This window comes from Hemibagrus wyckioides, linkage group LG06 (genome assembly GCF_019097595.1).
Source record: "Hemibagrus wyckioides isolate EC202008001 linkage group LG06, SWU_Hwy_1.0, whole genome shotgun sequence".
NCBI classification, from domain to species: domain Eukaryota; kingdom Metazoa; phylum Chordata; class Actinopteri; order Siluriformes; family Bagridae; genus Hemibagrus; species Hemibagrus wyckioides.
Window position 1 is genome coordinate 29,558,287 of NC_080715.1, and position 21,009 is coordinate 29,579,295.

General features: G+C 39.0%; 1 protein-coding gene across 2 annotated transcripts in view; it reads left to right on the top strand.

Annotated features, from left to right (window-relative positions):
• The first annotated feature begins 344 nt into the window (after positions 1-344).
• cntnap5a (contactin associated protein family member 5a) overlaps positions 345-21,009 on the top strand; it is a 128,724-nt gene continuing 108,059 nt past the window's right edge. For both annotated transcript variants that reach the window (XM_058391658.1, XM_058391659.1), the window contains exon 1: positions 345-714. In XM_058391658.1, coding sequence (XP_058247641.1) covers positions 633-714 — 82 coding nt within the window. In that variant the 5' untranslated portion in view covers positions 345-632. The remainder of the gene's footprint in view (positions 715-21,009) is intronic.

Below are 21,009 nucleotides of genomic sequence, written 5' to 3' on the forward strand. Positions count from 1 at the left end.
AGAGTAGGGAGAAGGAGAAAGGTAGGAGGTGGAGGAAAAACGGAGTGGACGAGAGAGACTCTGTGTGTGTGTGTGCGTGCGTGTGTGTGTGTGTGTGTGTGATTGAGAGAGCGAGAGCGAGAGGCAGTGTGTGTGTGCGTGTGTGATTGAGAATGAGAGAGAGAGAGAGACTGTGTGTGTGATTGAGAGTGAGTGTGTGTGTGTAAGAGAGAGAGAGAGAGAGAGAGACAGAGAGAGAGACTGTGTGTGATTGAGAGTGTGTGTGTGAGAGAGAGAGAGAGAGAGAGACAGAGAGAGAGAGAGAGAGACTGTGTGTGATTGAGAGTGAGTGTGTGTGTAAGAGAGAGAGAGAGAGAGAGAGAGAGAGAGAGAGACTGTGTGTGATTGAGAGTGTGTGTGTGAGAGAGAGAGAGAGATGCGCGCAGGGAGAGCCGCGTGGCTTTAAGAGCGTCTGTTTTTCCCACTCGCTGAGCATTTCCTCTCACCGGCGGCAGACCACAGAGCTGTCAGAGCTCACATCTGTCTGCACACAGAGGCTCTGGGTGTCACGGCGGAAACACTTCAGCGGCACACTTCGGAAATACGTCCGGTTTTGGTCTTGGTTACGGATATACCGGAGCTTTTACTCGGCCATGGAGTTACAGAAGTGGCGGTGTTGCGCGCTCGGTGCGTCTCTGCTCGCCGTGTTCAGCTCAGCCATGGCTGCCGCTCACTGTAAGTCCACACACACACACACACACTTCTATTTTTTTTTCCCTCAACAAGTTAGGAAACCCATCCGATTCTTTCACTGGGTAATTAGCGCGTTTTAATGAGACGCGCAACATTTCACCCGCTATAATTTCATTTTCACGGGTCATTAACGGAACATACACACACCCTGAGTCAGATTCAGGGAGGCGTCCAAGAAGGTGATGTGAGAAAATTTACCTTTAGATAAACATTCGCGCGTGTTGGATGATCCATTTCCTTCCAGGTTTATTTTCCTTTTATTTTTACGCATGATTTCGCGCCGCGCGTTTGCGTTTCTATTAATCAAAGCCGACACACAAGAACCCTGCAAGACCCAATGAATACCTGCAGGTGATTAGTAACACTGGGGGATAAGGAAGAGTGTGAGACCAAAAAAAAAAGTTACATGGATACAAAGTAAGGCTGAAAGCTGGATGAAGTGTTTAACAGGAATAACGAGCATGATAATCCGTAATAACGGAAAAATAAATAAGTAAACAAATAAATAAATAAATAAATAAGACTCCTACAGTGTGCAGCTGGCAGCAGTGTCTGTGGGCTGATGAAGATATTTCACTGTGGGCGTCTTTCAGCTCTCAACACTTAGAACAATCATCAGTCGGTTAGAACCTGAGTTGATTTCAGTCACCCATTTTATTTCTTTCCCTTTCATCACTCTGTTCCAACATCCGTCTTATGCATGGCTCTTCCCCCCTTCCCCAGGGGGTGGTAATAGTGAGCTATAACAGCGGGGCACAGCCAGGTGCTTTCCGCCCAAGGGATCGACAAAGGCCGAGTCCCAAACTACCCTTGTTCCCTACATCAGTGCACTGCGCGCAGGAGGTATGAAATAATGCAGTCCTACACAAACCACCTACACAATGCACGCGCTATATGTACAATAATGAGTCGTTTGGGGTTTTGTTCTGAGGATCTCAGGACGCAGTGCTAATAATATTGAGAGAGAGAGAGAGAGAGAGAGAGAGAGAGAAAATCTGGCGCACAGAAAAAAAGTTTCTTAGGAAAAAAAATCACTTAATCACAATCCTGTGTTTCTGGAGGCAGACAGAGAGATTAGATAGATTGGAAATAATGCTAAGTAAAGATATGCTTTGCAAAAAAATCAGCTACACAAGTTGTTCTTTGAAAGATGAAAAGAAAAGGGTGCTAAACTTTATCTCTCCATTTCGGTGAGGTGGTACGGTAAAAACAAAACAAAAACACTCTCAACATTACTGTCCTTTAACACACCTTAAATCTTTTCTTAAGACACAACCTCTATGTTTCCAGGTCAAAGATACATATTAAATATACGAAAGAAAAGGAAAGGAAAGGTGTTCAGTTTAGTATACCTTTTTCCCCTCTCAGAGTGTAGCCAGAGAGGAGAGAGTAAACAGCAAGGATAATAAAGAGCCTGCTGCATAATCGAAAAAATCACTCTTTCTTCGGAAACCTTTCCATCAAGCCCAAACCGTCTGAAAATTCTGCAGTAATATCAAGTAATCAAGCAGAGACTACATCCAATATTTGCGGAAGGATCAAATCTCATTTGTCTGCAAATCGCAGCCCTACAATCCCCAAAATATGACAGAACAGGAACGATAAAAACCTCCTCCATCATTTATGAGCCCCCACAATCCCTGCTGACAGGATCGGATGAAACAGCCAGGACAAGCAAAATGGATGCTCTCAGGTTTACCACAGAGACATTAAAGAGTAAAGCCTCGGCCGTGTCGTGTGTGTCAGGTGACAGAGATAATGGCCGTCTGCTGTCTCTCCGCAAGCGTCCGACGTCTCCGAGTGGCCTAACGAGGGGATGTCCTTTCAGATCCGATGTCTCCGCTAAGGCAACGACATGGCCCTTATCGGGAGCTCGGGGGCGGATGAGGGTCCCAACATGACATGAGATGGAACTTTTTTTTTTTGCCCTGACAAACATTTGTGCATTTCGAAAAACAAGATATCAGCTAAGATAAAAGTCAAATTCCTGAGTTTGAACATGTCCATTTTGAGGTGTCGTTGAAAGTATTTAAACCTTTTACGTTACATTTTTTAAAAATGTTTTTGCATTGACACTGTGGACATGCTTGTTCTATTTCAGATTACGAATCCTCAGTCCTCTGAAATCAACACAAAATCAGGCAAACTCTCGGTGGAGCTTGCAAATTTTTCAAAAGATTTGAGACAAAATGCGTCATGTGACATCACAACACGCATTCAGCTTCTAACATTCACATGCCTTGAACCCTACAAAGTCATTACATATGTTGTCTTCACTGGCAGTAGTTTAAAAGAATCCTGTGCTTGCAATTTAGTAGCTTTCCACAAAAGAAAGCATAAAAACCTAGCAATTTGCATTAAAAATCAGCAAAATGTACCTTTTTTTCAGCGAAAAAAAAATCTAAATCTTACAGGGACCTAATGATCATATGCATGTGGTACTTTCTGATATCAATTTTCATGAGATATGTAATAGAACTAGAAAAATCTGTTAAGCTACAAGCTTAAGCTGCATCTTTTCTTTTTTTCCTGGAATTACAAAAACCTTCAACTTACCAAAACCCACAACATTATTTACCGCATTGTTGCTTTTGTTCCTTGTATAGCATGTAGCTTTGTACACACTGTAATCTACAGCTCTTTTCCACCACTCCAGCTAGCAGATTTCTTTCCCCCCGTAGTCCATTCCCCTAGTTGCGTTTGTGTGGTGTTTGTTTGGGGCCTTTTATTAGTTCCTTTGTAGCAGTCAGTCACGCATCACAGAGCTGAAAGAAAAATAAAATCAATAATTCTAAAAGCTTACAGAATCACATAGATGGCTGCCAACCATTTAAAACAAGTGTTAGATTAACTTTGGTGACAGCTGTGAGATTATGAGCAAGGACTACAGCAGGGGTAATCGGCTCCAACCCTGGAGGACTTTCCCTAGAACTAACTAACCGGTCAGCTGAATCAGGGCTTTGTGAGCCGGGAAAATCAGTAAACTGTCCTGGATTTTGATGGTGTTGGATTGCAACTGAATGCTTTTGACTATAACATGAGCTGAATCTTAAATCACTTAACATTGCACTATTTAATGTGAGAAAATGGATGTCTATCTGCTGATATTTGCAGCTTTTGCAACCAGCAGTTGTTTATTTAAAAGGACAGTTAAGTGGTTTCAGTTTAATCTGAAATGGAGCACATGATAAATTGCTAATGTGAAAGCTGTAACGTGGACCGAGGAAGCGCACATCGGTATCGAACCTGTAGGAGGTGTCGTGAGTTCGGTTGCAACAAAAGTGATGTGGATATGGTAGCTCAGTGGTTAAGGTGAGTGTGAATCTCACTGCTGGGCCCTTGAGCAAGACCCTTAACCCTCAGTTGTCTAAAACATACACGTTAAAATATAAGGGCATCTTCCAATTGGCAGAAATTTAAATGTAAAGCAACTTCTACTCGTGTCTGCTCTTGTTCAGGAAGTAAAGTGTGTGTTTTAGTCTGCGATGACATCATTATTTCCCATAACACACTTGTATCATGAGTGACAGCGACACAGAAGCGGTGGAACGTCTTACTGAACATACAGTAGTAGCACCAAAATAATTTTAAAAAAATATGGTAAGTCACCATACAGTGTGTTCTCCATGTGCGTTAGTGATGATGTAAAGTGAGAAACCAGACCAATGCTGCATGAGCACCATGAACGATCGCATTTGAATTCAAATTGATGCACACTCGCGTCAATTTCCAATATTTGGTATACTGACCTTGATATGTTGGGCTTCAGTACATAAACCAGGGACTCCATTCTCATGCACAAAATACAAACGTAGGACAGAATTTCGGATGAACCTTAAACCACCTCTGTGTGGATACAGATATTTCTGAGAACAGTTTTTTGCCTGTCCACACATCCAAAAATAATCATAAACTGTGAGACAGTGATTAAATATCAGTAATTTTCATGTGCATGTTTTTGAAAACCCTGATGTCAGAGCATCCATTTCAGTACGGCCATCAAGTGACTCTGAACCATGTTGTTGTATGTAATTTTATGTTTAGTGACATTTCTGTAATGTCATATCCTCTTTTGCATATTATATACAATATAAAATTACGTGTGGTTCTATTCTCACTGCAAACAAGGATTTTAGATAAGTTGTCAGTTATTGGTGCATCATTAACAGTTCAAACCCTGTTCATCACTTCCTGGCTGGCATGCTCTCAAATAATTTTTTTAATTTCACGTAGATAGAGAGACACAATACAGAGAAAAGTATGTGCACCCCTGTGCATCACGCCTATGCATAGATGTTGGTTCCATAAATTACCGTAAATTTGGAAGCAAAGACAATGCTCCTCTGCACAAATCAAAGAGCTTCATGAAGACATGATGTGATGAAGGTGGAAGAACTAGAGTGTCCTGCACAGAACCCTGACTCTAGCTCAACCCCACTGAACACCTTTGGGATGAACTGGAACACCGACTGAACCCCGGACCTCCTCAGTGTCTGATCTCACTAATGCTCTTGACGCTGAATGAACACAAATCCCTACATCTAGTGCAAAGCCTTGACAGAATCCCTGGAGATTATTATAACGGCAAAAAAAAAATCGGGAATAAATCCGAAATGGGATGTTCAAACATGAGTGTACAGTACACAGACGGAGGATGACATACAATGAGGAACAGATGTGAGCAATAACGAGGAGCACTGTCAGGGCAAGGCTAGGACAGGAAGACACCAGGAAGCAAACAGGAACACTGTAGAACATAATCCTGCAGAAATAAATTCCACCTGGATGATGTGTGCAGGCTCGGCTACGGCTAACGTCTTTAAATATCATTACACCGCCATTTATCTTCACACAACCTAATAATTATTCATTTCTAGCCTTATTTAGTTAGTCATTGTTCTCTTACACGGATTCACTGCTTTTCTGCTGCAGTTTCACATCTTCAGGTCTGCTCTGGAGAAGATTCTGACAAAATGACATCACCCCAGGGAGAGAGGATCAGAAACGATTGCCACGTCTTTGCCCTTGCCCTTTTATATTATCATAGGCGAAATCCTGTGGCCAGAAAGGTGTGGACTTCCATCTCAGGTTGTATTTAGTGCTTACGATTCGAAGTGTCTATGAAAGCGAAGCTCCTGCCAAGTGCAGATCAGGTGTGCATTGATTTGGAACGGAGCTACGTGAAGCTACGCTGTCAGACAAAGTGCATGTATATTTATTCCTTGGTAATGGATGGTGGATAGAGAGACAGATTGTATAACTGGATCTAACCGAGATAAAAATCTACACCTTTTTCATCAGGATTGCATTTACAGCATGTATGAGGCCCAAAACTGGGCAGGGATTTGGGTTTAAATTGCAGTTATTCTCTTAGGTGAGATGGTAGCATGCACGTGTGTGTGTGTGTGTGATTTAAGAAGGAGGTCATTGGACTTTTGACCAGAACATTAGCATGATAGAGTTGTTCATTTCAGCATTATAAGGTCAAACATAGGAGGCTTTTAAAAAGCAGCTCCCCTGCTGAGCAGCACTGAACCTCCAGCCGCAGGGGAAGTGGAATATGTTAGAAATCCATGCTGCAAGATTATACTGGTTTTTTTTTTTTTGTTTTTTTTTCGTTTTTGCCATTGATGCCTTATTTTTATTCAGCATTTTATAGTATTTTATTTTATCTTATTTCATCAGCTTTCCAAGACAATTCACTTCGAAATAATAATAATATAAACAGTAAGTAATATGAACTTGTACTTGAGTGCCAGGGCACTTTTCAGTACAATTCAGTGGTCAGGAGACAGAAATGACAGACAGGACATGAGGGTAGAAAGGTAACAAACACACATGTAAACACACAAACATAAGCACCAGTTAAAGACTGTAGAAAAAACACAAATATGGTGGTGCAGATTTTATAACAAGCTCCAAAAATAAATGAATGAATGAATGAATAAATAAATAAATAAATAAAATATTTTACTGAGTAATAATTTCAATTTCCACCACAATAATGTAGTACTATTGTTTTAATGTATCATCATCTATCCAGGCATCAGTTAGTAAATAAATGAAATATTATAGAATCAAATCAAATCAAATATAATAAAAATAAATAATTTCTTACATTCAGAATTTAACCTAGTAGCCCTTTAGTGCTACAAAATCAGTTCCTTCAGGATTCAGGGTTTTTTTTTGTGACTGTTGTGGCCAAAAACGCTTGATTTTGCTGTTTTATTTTTGCTTTTTTTTTTGTTTTTGTGCAAACCTACTCTAAATGTTGAAACTGCAAGCACAGCATTGCATGACTTGTCTCAGCTCATATCTACAGAAAATCCCACTCATTCTAAAAAATCACAATCTCCTCCGAATATCTTTGTTTAACTTTCTGCCATCGCAAAATCGTGAAATCCTGTATGGACTGCATCAAAACTAAGATAAAATCCTGTGTAAAAGTCTTAGACACTATATCCAGTTAAGAAAAGTTTCACATGTGTAATTTAGAAGCAGGTTTAACACGGTTTTGTATCCAGAGTCGGGAAAACGCTGCTCTGAAGCAGTGTGAAAGGATGCGGTGTTAAAATATTACACCTGAGATGTTTAGCAACAGAAACCCAATCAGAAACTGAACAGTCTGTGTTCACAGAAACCCTGCATGTTGTGTAAACTGTAGTAGCAGCGCATGAGACTAAAGAAATTCAAACTGTGGGAGAATTTGTGTTAAGCGTGTTTTATTTTTAGTCACGGTCAGAAAAGTCTGACGGAAATAGACGCATTTTTAATTAACTGACTGAAACATTTCTGGAAGTTGGTCAAATACATGACAAAATGAAAAAGACCGAAAAGGGTTTTACGAGATGAAATTTTTTCTCATGGAAACAAGCCATTTTTTAAAGAAGAAGTGTAACAAATTAGAGATCATTTCACTGACTCGGATCTTTGAATCTCATTCAGCAAAAGGAACGAATCTTTTTTCTAGTCATTTCGTTCATTTCATCAGAATATAATTACAGTGTTATGTGTCAATACCCAATTACCACGACACATCTACTTACGTAAATGTTAATTTCATTTAGAATAAGACAAAATTATAAATCAACCAAGGCCAAATTATAGGAAACAGACATGATTAATTCACTCCCAGCAGGGTTTTTAAACTATGCAGTAAGTTAGTTTACCTTTCCTCCCGTCCGAGTCTTTCCTTCTTTTGTCACGTCACATTATCATAGGCTGAAACCATGCAGTGTGTAAGAGAAAAAGAGTCTCCCCAGTCTTCAGGTTCGAGTCGTTTGTTCATCACGTGACAACCCCAGAAACTTAAGCTATGCAGTCTGAGCAAACAACTCGAACCTAAAGATTTGGGCGATGAACTAATCATTTCCGTTTCTGCCACAGACAGCATAGTCGGAGCCTATGAGGCTGTCACGTGATGAACTAATCATGTTTCCAGTACAGAACCTACCTGATATCACGCATGCGCAATCAATACAAAATGAACAAATCTCTCTCTGAGACGACTCGCTGTTCCCGAGTCATACTGAAGATTTGTTCGAAATGAACGAATCGTTCATAAACAACACATCACTACCACAAAAATGCAGTGTAAAACAAGCTAACCCAGGATTCCTTTTACCCAGGGTTTATAACTGTGGGTGTGTGTATACAGTATATTAATAAGGTTGAAGCTCTGTGGCAGGTTCTCCACGATGTTTGAAAAAACGTACCAGAAACTCGAAAGTGTATCTAATTTAATTGATCCTGTCTAAGTATCTAAGTGAATTGATGATCACATGACCTACCTTTTCCTTCCTTTTTTTCAGTTATGTGTTTGCTATATAGACATTTCATGTAATTAACTCGAAGAGAATTACACAAATAATATTCAAATTAAATCAGTAATGAACATCTTAGCTCTAATATCCAAGCATATTTATAGTGAATGGGTAATTAAAATATTTCATTACCTAAATAAAATCTTTTTTTTTTTTTTTATTAAAAACATGTTTATGCATCCTATCGGTATGCTGCAACTCAGGCCACAGGCTGTGCGCTTTTGTACCCGTGTCTGTATTCGTATCTAGATCAGAGGTCATTTGTATAAGTGTAGAATTTCATGCTGAGACGAATACACGTATTAACTCTTTAATCCTTTAAGAAAGTCTGACGTAAAAGCTCTCTCTAGAAATGGAAGGGATGAAAGTGTAATGAGAGTGCTTTTGCCTTTTGACTACTGTACAGCATTTATTCACTCCCTGAAAAGCCTAGAAGCCGAAATGCGACTCGATAACCTTGGAACATTCTGTTCAGTAGACGCTGCCCAACAGTGATGTGTATCACAGCATGAACTTTCTGCTTTTAATTAATTAATATTATTATTTTTTTTTTTTTTTAGAAAGTATGGATACCTGTTCAGTAAAAGAATTAAAGGAACAGGAAGAAAAAAAAATAAGGCAAGGTTGGATGCAGATCTGAATAATACATGACATTCACTTACTAAGGAACAATTTATCAAAAGAGAGCACTTTCTTCATGATCTGCAGTAAGAAAAGTCGAAAGTAGCGTGATGAAAGAGTTCTGTGATGAAAAAAATGGAAAGAAGTTTGGAAAGAAATTGGGAAAAGTCTGAATGCATTATGGTGAGATAGACTCAAAAACGAAGAACAGTTTGCTCCGAACAGGATGCGCTTCGTCCTCTATCAGTTTATAGTGATCAGCTTCAGCTTGAAATGATTTGTTGAAATTAAAGCTCGAATGATTCAAAAGTCAGCATTTTATGTTACATACATCGTATGCAACTCCTCCTCCTAAGACTGTGCATGTAAATAACTAAAAAAATATATAATTAAAAATAAGAAATGAATAGAAATATTCAAGTAAAAAAGAAGAAAGAATTTGAATGTAGAATAGACAGACACTTAGCTCTATTTGATTTGATTCGATTCACTTCAATTCAATTTTATTTGTGTAGCGCTTTTAATAATGAACATTGTCTCAAAGCAGATTTACAGAATATAAGGTTCGAGGTTTATGTTTAAATTAATATTTATTTTAATATATAATATTATATTATAATATTTATGTTTTTTTAGGGATGTGGTAGCTTAGTGGTTATGGTGTTATGGCCTACTGATCATAAGGTCTTGCGTTCAAATCCCAGGTCCACCAAGCTGCCACTGCTGAGATAGGCTCTTGACCCTCAATTGCTCAGTTGTATAAAAGGAGATAAAATGTAAGTTGCTCTGGATATGAGCGTCTGCCAGAAATGTAAATATTTATCCCTAATGAGAAAGCCTGAGGCGATCTGACTCGACTGTTATAGAGTAATAGAAGTGGAATGATTTTTATAATATCACCCAGATGAGTGTGGGTTTACTTTTGAGACTGGTTCATTCCTCAAGGTTTCTTCCTCATGTCCTGTCAGGGAGTTTTTCCCTCATTTGGGATAAATTCAAATTTAGGCTCCTGTAAAGCTGCTTTGTGACAACGTCTGTTAAACACGCTGTTCCAGTCGAATTGAATAAAATAATTGATTTTAAGTGATGATATACTGTATTCCCTTCTGGTTGATACAGAGTTTTCATTTATTTATTTTGCCAAAAAGATTTACAAAAGGGATTGTTCCTTTATTCGTCATTTATAACTGCCTGACCCAAGTAACTAGGTTGTTTATGGTTTGGGAAATATCCATCCATCCATCCATTTTCTGTAGTATTTATCCTACAAATGGTCATGAGGAATCTGGAGTCTATCCCAAGGACTAGGGGCACAAGGCAGTGGACACACTGGATGGGGTGCCAAAACTTTGCAGGGCACAATCAGACACCCATTCACACAATTGAGAGATGCTTATCAGCCTGCAGCATGTCTTTGGGCTGGGGAGGAAACCCCTGAAGCCCTTGGAGAACAAGCAAACTCCACACAGACACGGTGGAGGTGGAAATCAAACCTCCAACCCTGGAGACAAATTTGATGACCACTAAACATTTACAGCATTTGGCAGACACCCTTTTCCAGTGCAACTTTATCTCATTTTATACAACTGAGTAGATGAGGGTTAAGGGTCTTGTTTAGGAGCCCAGTGGTGGCAGCTTGGTGGCTCTGGGATTCAAACTCACAGCCTTCTGAGCAGAAGTTCAACACCTTAACCACCAATCTACCACATCCCCAGCCACACGACATCTGTTCCATTCTGTTGGGAAATATAAATAACATTAACATTAACATGTCTAGTCGAGACCTTTTCAGTGCTCCGTTCTGATATGTGTAGAACTAAACAGATGACGACATTGTGTTATGTAAGAAATAACACATGACAGATGGTGTAATATTGCTGTTATAGCATCAGACTGGATTATTTTCATACAAACACATGGTCTGGTGTGTGTTATTCCACTTCTATCAATTAGGTATATGTATATATATATATATATATATATATATATATATATATATATATATATATATATGATTAAAAATAGTTGCCTGTGTAGTCTTTTATTTATTTATTTATTTATTTATTCTTTAGCTCCATCTTGATGCTAATAAGACAAAAAGACAAGTTACCGAGACATTAATGTGTCCTTCCTCATGAAGAATTTCGAGTTTTGGGAAAATCTAATGTACTGAAATTGGAGGCTCCTTCCATAAATGTTAAATAAACACAAACACAAAGCTTCACCATATCAAAGAGTCCTTAGTTATGAGCCGTTACTATAGACACAATGATGTATTAGAACAAGGGCATTAATATTAAACTATACTGAAGTACCATGAGATCCGTGCAGTTATGATGTTAATCCATATCATGTGACCAGTCAAATTCAAGAACTGAAATATGCTGCGTATAAAGGCTTGTGTGTGTGTGTGTGAGAGAGAGAGAAAGAAAGAGAGGTTTAACGCTTATGTGACCTACACGATCATGCTATCTGCACTATACAAGATTGATAACAATTATCTGTGGTGCTAGAAAGACTTCCGTACATAAGCTGTTCACAATTTCATCAGATAACAACATCCCAAATCTTACAGATAGATAACTCTAAAAAGAAGATTAAAGCTAATATTCAGGTCAGAGAGTGATTGATTTGAACACGTGATCAACACATTTCAGCATCACTGATTTGCGGAGAGCGTCATAGAAATGACACTCGAGACGAGACACTTTCTGTCACTCCGTTTGCATTAGCAAAACACAGAGACGAATCGTACCTTAAAAGCATTATCATTCAGCAAGAATGAGGAGATATACTCTATCTCTCTCTCTCTCTCTTTAGATTCTTTTCCTTTTCACAATTCTGAAGCCTGGATGCTGTTTTCTACTCTGCTACTCTGCACTCCACTGTGCTTTTTTGTTCCAATAGCTTTCAGAATGGACACCAAAAAAAAAAAAGAAAGAAAGAAAGCACTATTTTCTCTGGCAGAAATGTTCTTTTCATATTGAGAATACATTGACATCATACTTGTATCGTATAGAAGTCTGAGGAATGACACAGCATTACTGTACCGGAGTAGTTATGAGTGTAAAGTAAGAACGTGAAACCAAAATTATTAAGGTAAATATTTTTTTTTTACAACTTTTCACACTGCGCTTAATCCCGGGTTATCATCGTTCTAAACTCTGCTTTTAACCCCGGGTAAAGGAAAGTTTCTTATGTGTAATTTTATGAAACCCTGCTCTAAAGCTTTTAATATGAAAGCCACATTGTACAAAGCCACAATGTTTACAGTGTGAAACGATGCAGTGTTAGAATGTTAGGGCTTGTTGCTTAGCAACAGACACCCAATGAGAATCTGTGCCTCATATCACGTTCAAATCAAGACCGTAACAAAAGCACTAAACATCATAGCAAAGAGGAAATACGTGACACTGACAAATTACTGGACGCGGGATACCAACGATCGTCTGGTCAACCACACAAAAAGAGCAAAAAAAGATGATAAAGCTGTGGAAGATACCAAAACCGCAGACCTGAAATTTATTATATCACTGATGTGAAAGCGTGAGAATGGACGCTATTTAAAGCAGTCAGATGCTGGATTTATCCAATCAGTGTTCTTGAGACGTAAATATGCAAAAAAAAGAAGAAGGTTAATCCAGGGTTTAGGATTGTACAGTGTGAAACGACAGATTATGAAGAGCCAGGATTCATTATTAAGCCTGTGTTAAGTATGAGCAGTGTGAAACCTCAAACTACACAGCCCAGGATTCTGTTTACAATACCTGAGGGAAATATTTCACATGTGAAAAGCTGTAATAAATGATTCTCAAAGATTCAAAATTCCAAAATGATTATTTTGATGAACTGAAGACGAACCCTGATCTATTAGAGAGTTTCATCTTGATCTGTATTTATGAATAAGATCCTGTCAGTTATAGTTTTGGCTTTCTTTCACACTCCACCAATCACATCCTGCAGTGTCTCTTTGCAGTGGCCTTCGCAGACGAAGCTCGGCAGATGTGCGTCCTTTTGTTTACTGCCACGTCATCATCAGATAACTTTCGGTGATGGATTCGTGAAAATTATCTCGCTGCTCCATAATGAACCAGCCTAGCCCTCTGGCTGCCAATTTGTGTGACTAGGCATCAGTCATGGATGAGGTAGTCTCATTTTCCAAATTAATTATCAAGATGCACATTAAATAACAGTTCAGTTCTTTTAAAGAAAAGAAAAAGTCCCACCAGCAGTACACATAATGACAAAATGAATAAATATATGTGATACAAGATTTTGCAATGCGATCATTCTTACACTCTTGCTGCATTAGTCAAGTAAGCAGTTTAATCAATTAGATTAACAGCCTAGATTTCATTACACCAGGAGCATGGAGTGTGATGATGTGTAATACAGACAGTATAATGATATCTGATAATCTAGCAAGAAATATCTACAGCTTTAAAACCTCCTGATACGCTCCTACTGGATGTGTATCATGCTTATATGAGCTGCACAATCATGCGATCATGTGACTTGATGTTTTCTTATGTATATATATACGAAAAAGGAGGAGCTTTGTCACTCCATTTCTTTATAGAAAAGTTCATATCGAGCATCCTGAAAGCGACAGATTTACAGGAGGTTTGCTTTGCACATGATGCGATGAACCGAAAAAGAAAGGAGCCGTTGTTGGGTTTCAGCCGTGAAACTCCATTTATTCATCAGTCAAGTATACTTATGCGTAAAAACGATAGAAATTAACCAAGAGAAAAATGGGCTTAATAAACACAGATAATTATATCATTAAATAATTTACAGGATTCCTGAAATGTAGCACTTAATTCTGTCCCCTTGGGTTCAGTTTGCAGATAAATATCCAAAGAGGATATTATGTATATATAAAGGGGAATATATATATATATATATATATATATATATATATGTATATATATATATATATATATATATATATATATATATATATATATATATATATATACATACATACATACGTTTATTTATGCTATTTGTACAGCATGTTTGTTTCACTTCCTGCCGGATCAATTCAGGGTCGAATCACGTTCTCACAGCAGTTTAACTAACCTAAAGTGGAAGTGAAAGCTTTAAAACCTGTATTAAAAAATGTAAAAACAACTACTGCTACATGTCTATATATATATATATTCTAAATTCCACAAAAATATAGTAATATTTCTACATTTCTAATAAAGGCACATACAGTCTAAAAGATTGTACTGGGAATAAATAAATAAACTTTGTGTCTTTTTATTAATTGTGATTATATATTACAAAAAAAGGAGGTCAATTACATCAAATGCCCACCGCTACTGTAAGCACCGAACAGAAGCCGAGACGTACGTTTGTGATGACATTTCAGCTTTTCCTTAACAGCAAAGTATCAAGGGCCCTCGTTTTCCAGAAGCGTATTAAAGGCACTCAGAGTTGAAGTGCCATTTGGGTTTTGAAGTACTCACGTAGAGTGACATTCTCAACGGTGTCCTCTCTGAATACAACGAGTTGCAGCTTTGTTGCAGCATTTCTCTCTGTCTGTGCAGTACTAGGAGCTTACATCTAATTCCGGGACAATAACATGTACTGTATGCTCTTGTGACATTTTATTCTGTATCCACTTACAGTCAAAGCCTTACAATCTGTTCGAATGTTTAAATGCACAGTGTTTAATGTGCACTGTGGAAGCATGTAGACCAGACGGCTTCAAGCATTTAGCACGTTATCATAAATCTGCATTCTACGATGCCATTCATTCAGTCCCATCAGGATTTACTGTGAGTTTCTTGTGAACATAATAGCTTTTTTTCTAAATTTACGATGCAGCTTGAGTATTTTGTGTTTTTCAATTCATATACAATGCCTATCTATGATAACCGTACTCATGTTCAATACATGACATGAAGAGGATTTGTCTGAATGTGCATCGTGATGACATCACAGACACGTCTTGGCTCAAATCTGCATAAAATCTGTGTCTATTTTGTAAAACAAACCCCAAGCTCTTAGGCTTATTGTGGAGTTTGTTTGATTTTGTGTTCATATCTGCTATCGTGACATCCTGGAATGACTTAAAGAATAAAGAATGTCATCAGTGGAAGTCAGGAAATTAAACATATCCTCACCAGACACTTTAATATTCAGTTCAATTCAATTTAATTTGCATAGCACTTTTAACAATGGACATTGTCTCAAAGCAGCTTTACAGACCATAAGAAATCTAGTACGAAATAGTTAAAGATTAATATTAGAATTATATTTAAATTTATTTGTATTAATCCCTAATCCCTAATGAACAAGCTTGAGGCGACTGTGACGAGGAAAACCCCCCTTAGATGGTAAGGGGAAGAAACCTTAAAAGGAACCAGGCTCAAAGGGGAATCTCATCCTCATTTGGGAGACACTGTAGAGTGTGAATTACCATAAACAACAGAGAGTGTGATTATAAATAATGTCCTTTCTACAGTCATATACAGTACAGTTGGAGTTATACAGTAACCAGGAGCTCCTGAGCAACTCATAAATTAGCTCAACATCTGAGTTCGTTATAGATTCAACACCAACTCCTCCATGCCGAAGCCTTCAAATGCTCAATGATGGAGATACAGCATATGTAGAGTGCTATTTTGTGTATTGATTAGGAGGTTGTTGTCTCAAAGTTCACATGGGATCGGCATCTTCTCATCTTCAAAGTTTAAAGTCTGATTCGACTTTAATAACAAGACATGTAACCTCAGCTTATTCATATGACTATCCATTCAGCAGCAGAGTGATGCATGAAATCACAGCAATAGAGGTCAAAAGCTTCAGTTATGTCACATCAAACTTCAGAATGAGGAAAATCTGATCTCAGTGACTTTGATCTTGGCATGGTTGATGGTGTGAGACAGGCTGATTTTAGAAAATCTCCTGGGAGGTTCACACACACACACAGAACAATATATAGAGTTTACACAGAATGGTGTGAAAAAACATTCAGTGCTGTGGAGGGAACCAGGTTGCTTGTTGTTGATGTGAAAGAGGAGAGGTCTGAGGAGACGGCTAGATCGGTTTGAGCTGACAGGACGTCAATAGTCACTCTAATAATTACTCTTTGCCAACGTGATGTGGAGAAAAGCATCTCAGAACAAAGAAAGGTTGAATCTTGAGGTTACAGTGGGCAGAAACTGAGAAACTGAGCAGGTGAAGATAAGAAAAAATTAATTGAACGCTTTGGATTTTTTTTTTGCTCTAATTATTGACTGTAAATTATGTTGCTAGTAGTATAGTAGCTTTTTGGCCTGAAAAGAAGAAAATCCTCACACAAACTTCACACTTTCGTGTATGTCACACAAAATAACTCAACATACACTATATTGCCAAAAGTATTCGCTCACCCATCCAAATAATCAGAATCAGGTGTTCCAATCACTTCCATGGCCACAGGTGTATAAAATCAAGCACCTAGGCATGCAGACTGTTTTTACAAACATTTGTGAAAGAATGGGTCGCTCTCAGGAGCTCAGTGAATTCCAGCGTGGAACTGTGATAGGATGCCACCTGTGCAACAAATCCAGTCGTGAAATTTCCTCGCTCCTGAATATTCCACAGTCAACTGTCAGCTGTATTATAAGAACGTGGAAGTGTTTGGGAACGACAGCAACTCAGCCACGAAGTGGTAGGCCACGTAAACTGACGGAGCGGGGTCAGCGGATGCTGAGGCGCATAGTGCGAAGAGGTCGCCAACTTTCTGCAGAGTCAATCGCTACAGACCTCCAAACTTCATGTGGCCTTCAGATTAGCTCAAGAACAGTGCGCAGAGAGCTTCATGGAATGGGTTTCCATGGCCGAGCAGCTGCATCCAAGCCATACATCACCAAGTGCAATGCAAAGTGTCGGATGCAGTGGTGTAAAGCACGCCGCCACTGGACTCTAGAGCAGTGGAGACGCGTTCTCTGGAGTGACGAATCGCGCTTCTCCATCTGGCAATCTGATGGACGAGTCTGGGTTTGGCGGTTGCCAGGAGAACGGTACTTGTCTGACTGCATTGTGCCAAATGTAAAGTTTGGTGGAGGGGGATTATGGTGTGGGGTTGTTTTTCAGGAGCTGGGCTTGGCCCCTTAGTTCCAGTGAAAGGAACTCTGAATGCTTCAGCATACCAAGACATTTTGGACAATTCCATGCTCCCAACTTTGTGGGAACAGTTTGGGGCTGGCCCCTTCCTCTTCCAACATGACTGTGCACCAGTGCACAAAGCAAGGTCCATAAAGACATGGATGACAGAGTCTGGTGTGGATGAACTTGACTGGCCTGCACAGAGTCCTGACCTCAACCCGATAGAACACCTTTGGGATGAATTAGAGCGGAGACTGAGAGCCAGGCCTTCTCGTCCAACATCAGTGTGTGACCTCACAAATGCGCTTCTGGAAGAATGGTCAAAAATTCCCATAAACACACTCCTAAACCTTGTGGACAGCCTTCCCAGAAGAGTTGAAGCTGTTATAGCTGCAAAGGGTGGACCGACGTCATATTGAACCCTATGGATTAGGAATGGGATGTCACTTCATATGCGAGTCAAGGCAGGTTAGCGAATACTTTTGGCAATATAATATATATAATTTACTGTTCAATCGAATCTGAAAACAAGGCCACTGAAATAAGTCAAGTGTAATGCTGTTTTAATGTAAGATTACAGATACAACGCTGATACAAAATCATTCAAAATCAGTCTTGACAGCTAAATATGGAGAAAAGAGAAAAGAAAAGTTCAGTACAAGTGTAAAAATCTATAAAAATCTTATTTAATACAGATCCACCAGTGCTTGAAAATCTTCCGAGACTCACTTATCCAATATTGTGAATTGGAAAAAAAGGAAGTAGGACATGTTATATTTCCCAAGCACGGTTCCTTAAAAAAAAAGGAAGAAAATAGTGAAATTCAAAGAGCTGAGAAAGGTTAAAAGGACATTTCCATCCATTATTTGAAAATTGTTCTTTCCGAGCCGCTCTGAACCGATCCTGCCGTCCTGCTAAGACTGTGTGTGATTCAACACAAATTGCCACTTTGTCCGCACCCTTTGGCCAAGCATCTAGTGAAACTCGAGCGAGTCACAGTCGCTACATCAGCAGAGATATAACTCCACTTTTCTCATTTCGGGCTTAAATGTGAGCCTGCCTGGTGACATTTCCATAAGGCAGAATAGGGGTTCTCAGCATGCGCCTCGGCAGCGGGAGCCAAAGGGATACGAGCGCTGTAACGAGAGTTCCTACTCGCTTTGATGCGATGTTTACCAGAAGCTAATAGGATAGTTATCCTTCTTACTGTGGGGAAGCCAGAGGGCAACCTAGATGTGAGAGTGATCCAGGAACATGAGGCATTTTAAACTAGCAATTACAGGAATTAATGATTTTACGCATCCTTTAGTCAATATGCCATATTGTGTTTCCTAATCATGGAGCCTGGCTCTGTCTTTTCCAGACGTTTTTATGTGCGCAAATAACAAAAGCCCCAATAATTAGGTTTGGTACTTCTTTCCAAAGCCTAAGGACTCTTTAAGATAAATCATCCAAACAATAATATAAGAATAATACAATCAAGAGAAGAGTAATGAAAGACACAAAGACAAAAGAGACATGAAGTGATCAAAAACAATGTGATAATGTGACTTGGATTTATCATCTATTATCTTATCGTCCTTATTATCTTTGCCCAAACACAACAGGATTATTGTCTAAAGTCTAAACATCTTTGTCATTAAACAAATTTGGATTAATTGTGTAGTTATTCTTTAAGCAGTTATTTGCTCTCTGCTTATCTAGGGCACCTAACTAGTATACTTAAAAAAAAACCTATTTTTGGAAAAAAAAAAAGTCATGTGGAAAATACTGCATTACATTTAGTTTAGTTGTTCTATGAAGTGTGTAGTAGAATAGTGTAGAAATATATGTCGCTGTTTCACAACCCCTGGTTTGAGTACGCTTTTTTGGCAAGCAATTTTATTCCCAGCTTTGAAAACACACGATCAAATAATGTTGGATGCATGAAGAAATTGTGTTCATTTAACTCATGTAATTGTGTTCAAACCAATGTACACAACCCAGTTGAGTCAATTCAATTCAATTTATACTGCTTTTAACAATGGACATTGTTTCCAAGCAGCTTTACAGAAGTTTAAAAAATTATAAAGTTTAAAGTTAAGTTACTATTTATCCTTAACATTTATCCCTGTCATAATTTTATTAATTCAGTGAATTTTTTTTGGGCCAACGAGATAAAAAGGCGGTCCTACTTAGTAAGGCATTTGCACTGAAGTGAACGTCACTGTATATTTCTGTTCTGGATTATACTTTTTTTTTTAACAGCTTAACAGTTCTGATTTTTTTCTTCTCTATTTCTTAAATGAAATTCCATCCGCTTGCAACGGCGTCTTGGTTTTTGCTTCAGTTGCGTTTTACAGTCCCTCCAGCATCCAAGTGGTCATCTATCAAACTTCACTTGAGCTAATAAAGCAGTGAAACAGCCCTCAGGTTGCTGAGAAATAGCAGGGAGAGCCTGGGGCCTGTTAAAATCCGTCCCGCAAAGCCGCTTTAATCCGATGGTTTCTAACACTTTCTTCTTTTTTTCACTTCTTTTATTGTCATGTAAACAAATGCTCATTCCCAATGGCATTTCTGTCACTCCAGTCTAAGCAAAATACAAGTTACTGCCTTGCATCTTCCTCTCTACAAAGTGTCAATAATAGTCCAGTGCTCTGTCTTTATCGTGATTTCATATGGATAGCTTGCTATTGAGTGACTACAGAGTGCCGTCCTCGGCAGTGGCTTCTGGCTCGACAGGAACCCTGAGACACTGTTACGACGTATGAGAAGGCCTTGCGGCGCTGTAATTTATCTTTATCACCTAGTTTCAAGGCTCAAGGCTACGCCTTTTCATTTTCCAGACCTCGCTTAGGAGCACTTGAGAAATCTGCAATTTGCTCATGAGCGGTGGTAACACTTTAGGGGGCACCTCTCTATTCACGGCCTCTTCGCATGCCGTCCTTATTGGGGATCCAAACAAGCCAAAAAATCGTGACTCTGCTTTAGCATAAAACGAGCAGAAGAAGATGGGGGAAAGGAATGGCTCGGCAGGGGAGAAAGCGGGCAATTTGCAGGTGTTGGTGAATCTTATCATCGGTAGATGAGTGGTGTTTGGTTGAGCGCTCTGACTAATGAGCACATGCCGGTCCGAGGTGTATAAAACAAATAGCCGTCAAAAAAAAAAATTTGAAGAAAATATTGTTGTGTGGCCAAAATTTTTTAGGGAATTTGGTTCCCTGGGGAGAAATGGCTCTCTGGTAGAATTTCCATATGATAAAAAATGTAAATTCTGACATTTTACTCTTCTAGACAAATCCTGTTACAACAATCAGTGTGCTTATTGTCTGTCTTTGCTTCAGGGTTAATCCTGGTGTTCCATTCCACTTCTTCTTCCCATTTGTACATCCAGCTCTTCATTATTCCCCTTCACATGATCAATAAAGTATCTGTCTTACTATATAAATCTGTCACCGCTGCCATTACAAATTGACTAGGCAATTGGGTATCACTTCATTTGTGCCTATGTTTACAGTAACACAGTCAATTACTTGGAATCACAAAATGATGTCTGATGAATCCTGACAGATGCTTTCGCTGGGAAAGAACACGAAAAGATCACTGAAGGTCCGGTAAGAGGCTGGCCTCTTCGACAGGAACCTGCTTTCATGTCTCTGTGATTAATGTGAATCTCGGAAAACAAAGATCACCCGCCTCCATTTTTAACGCTACTGGAACCCTTCTGGCCTCGTACCCTTCAGCGACT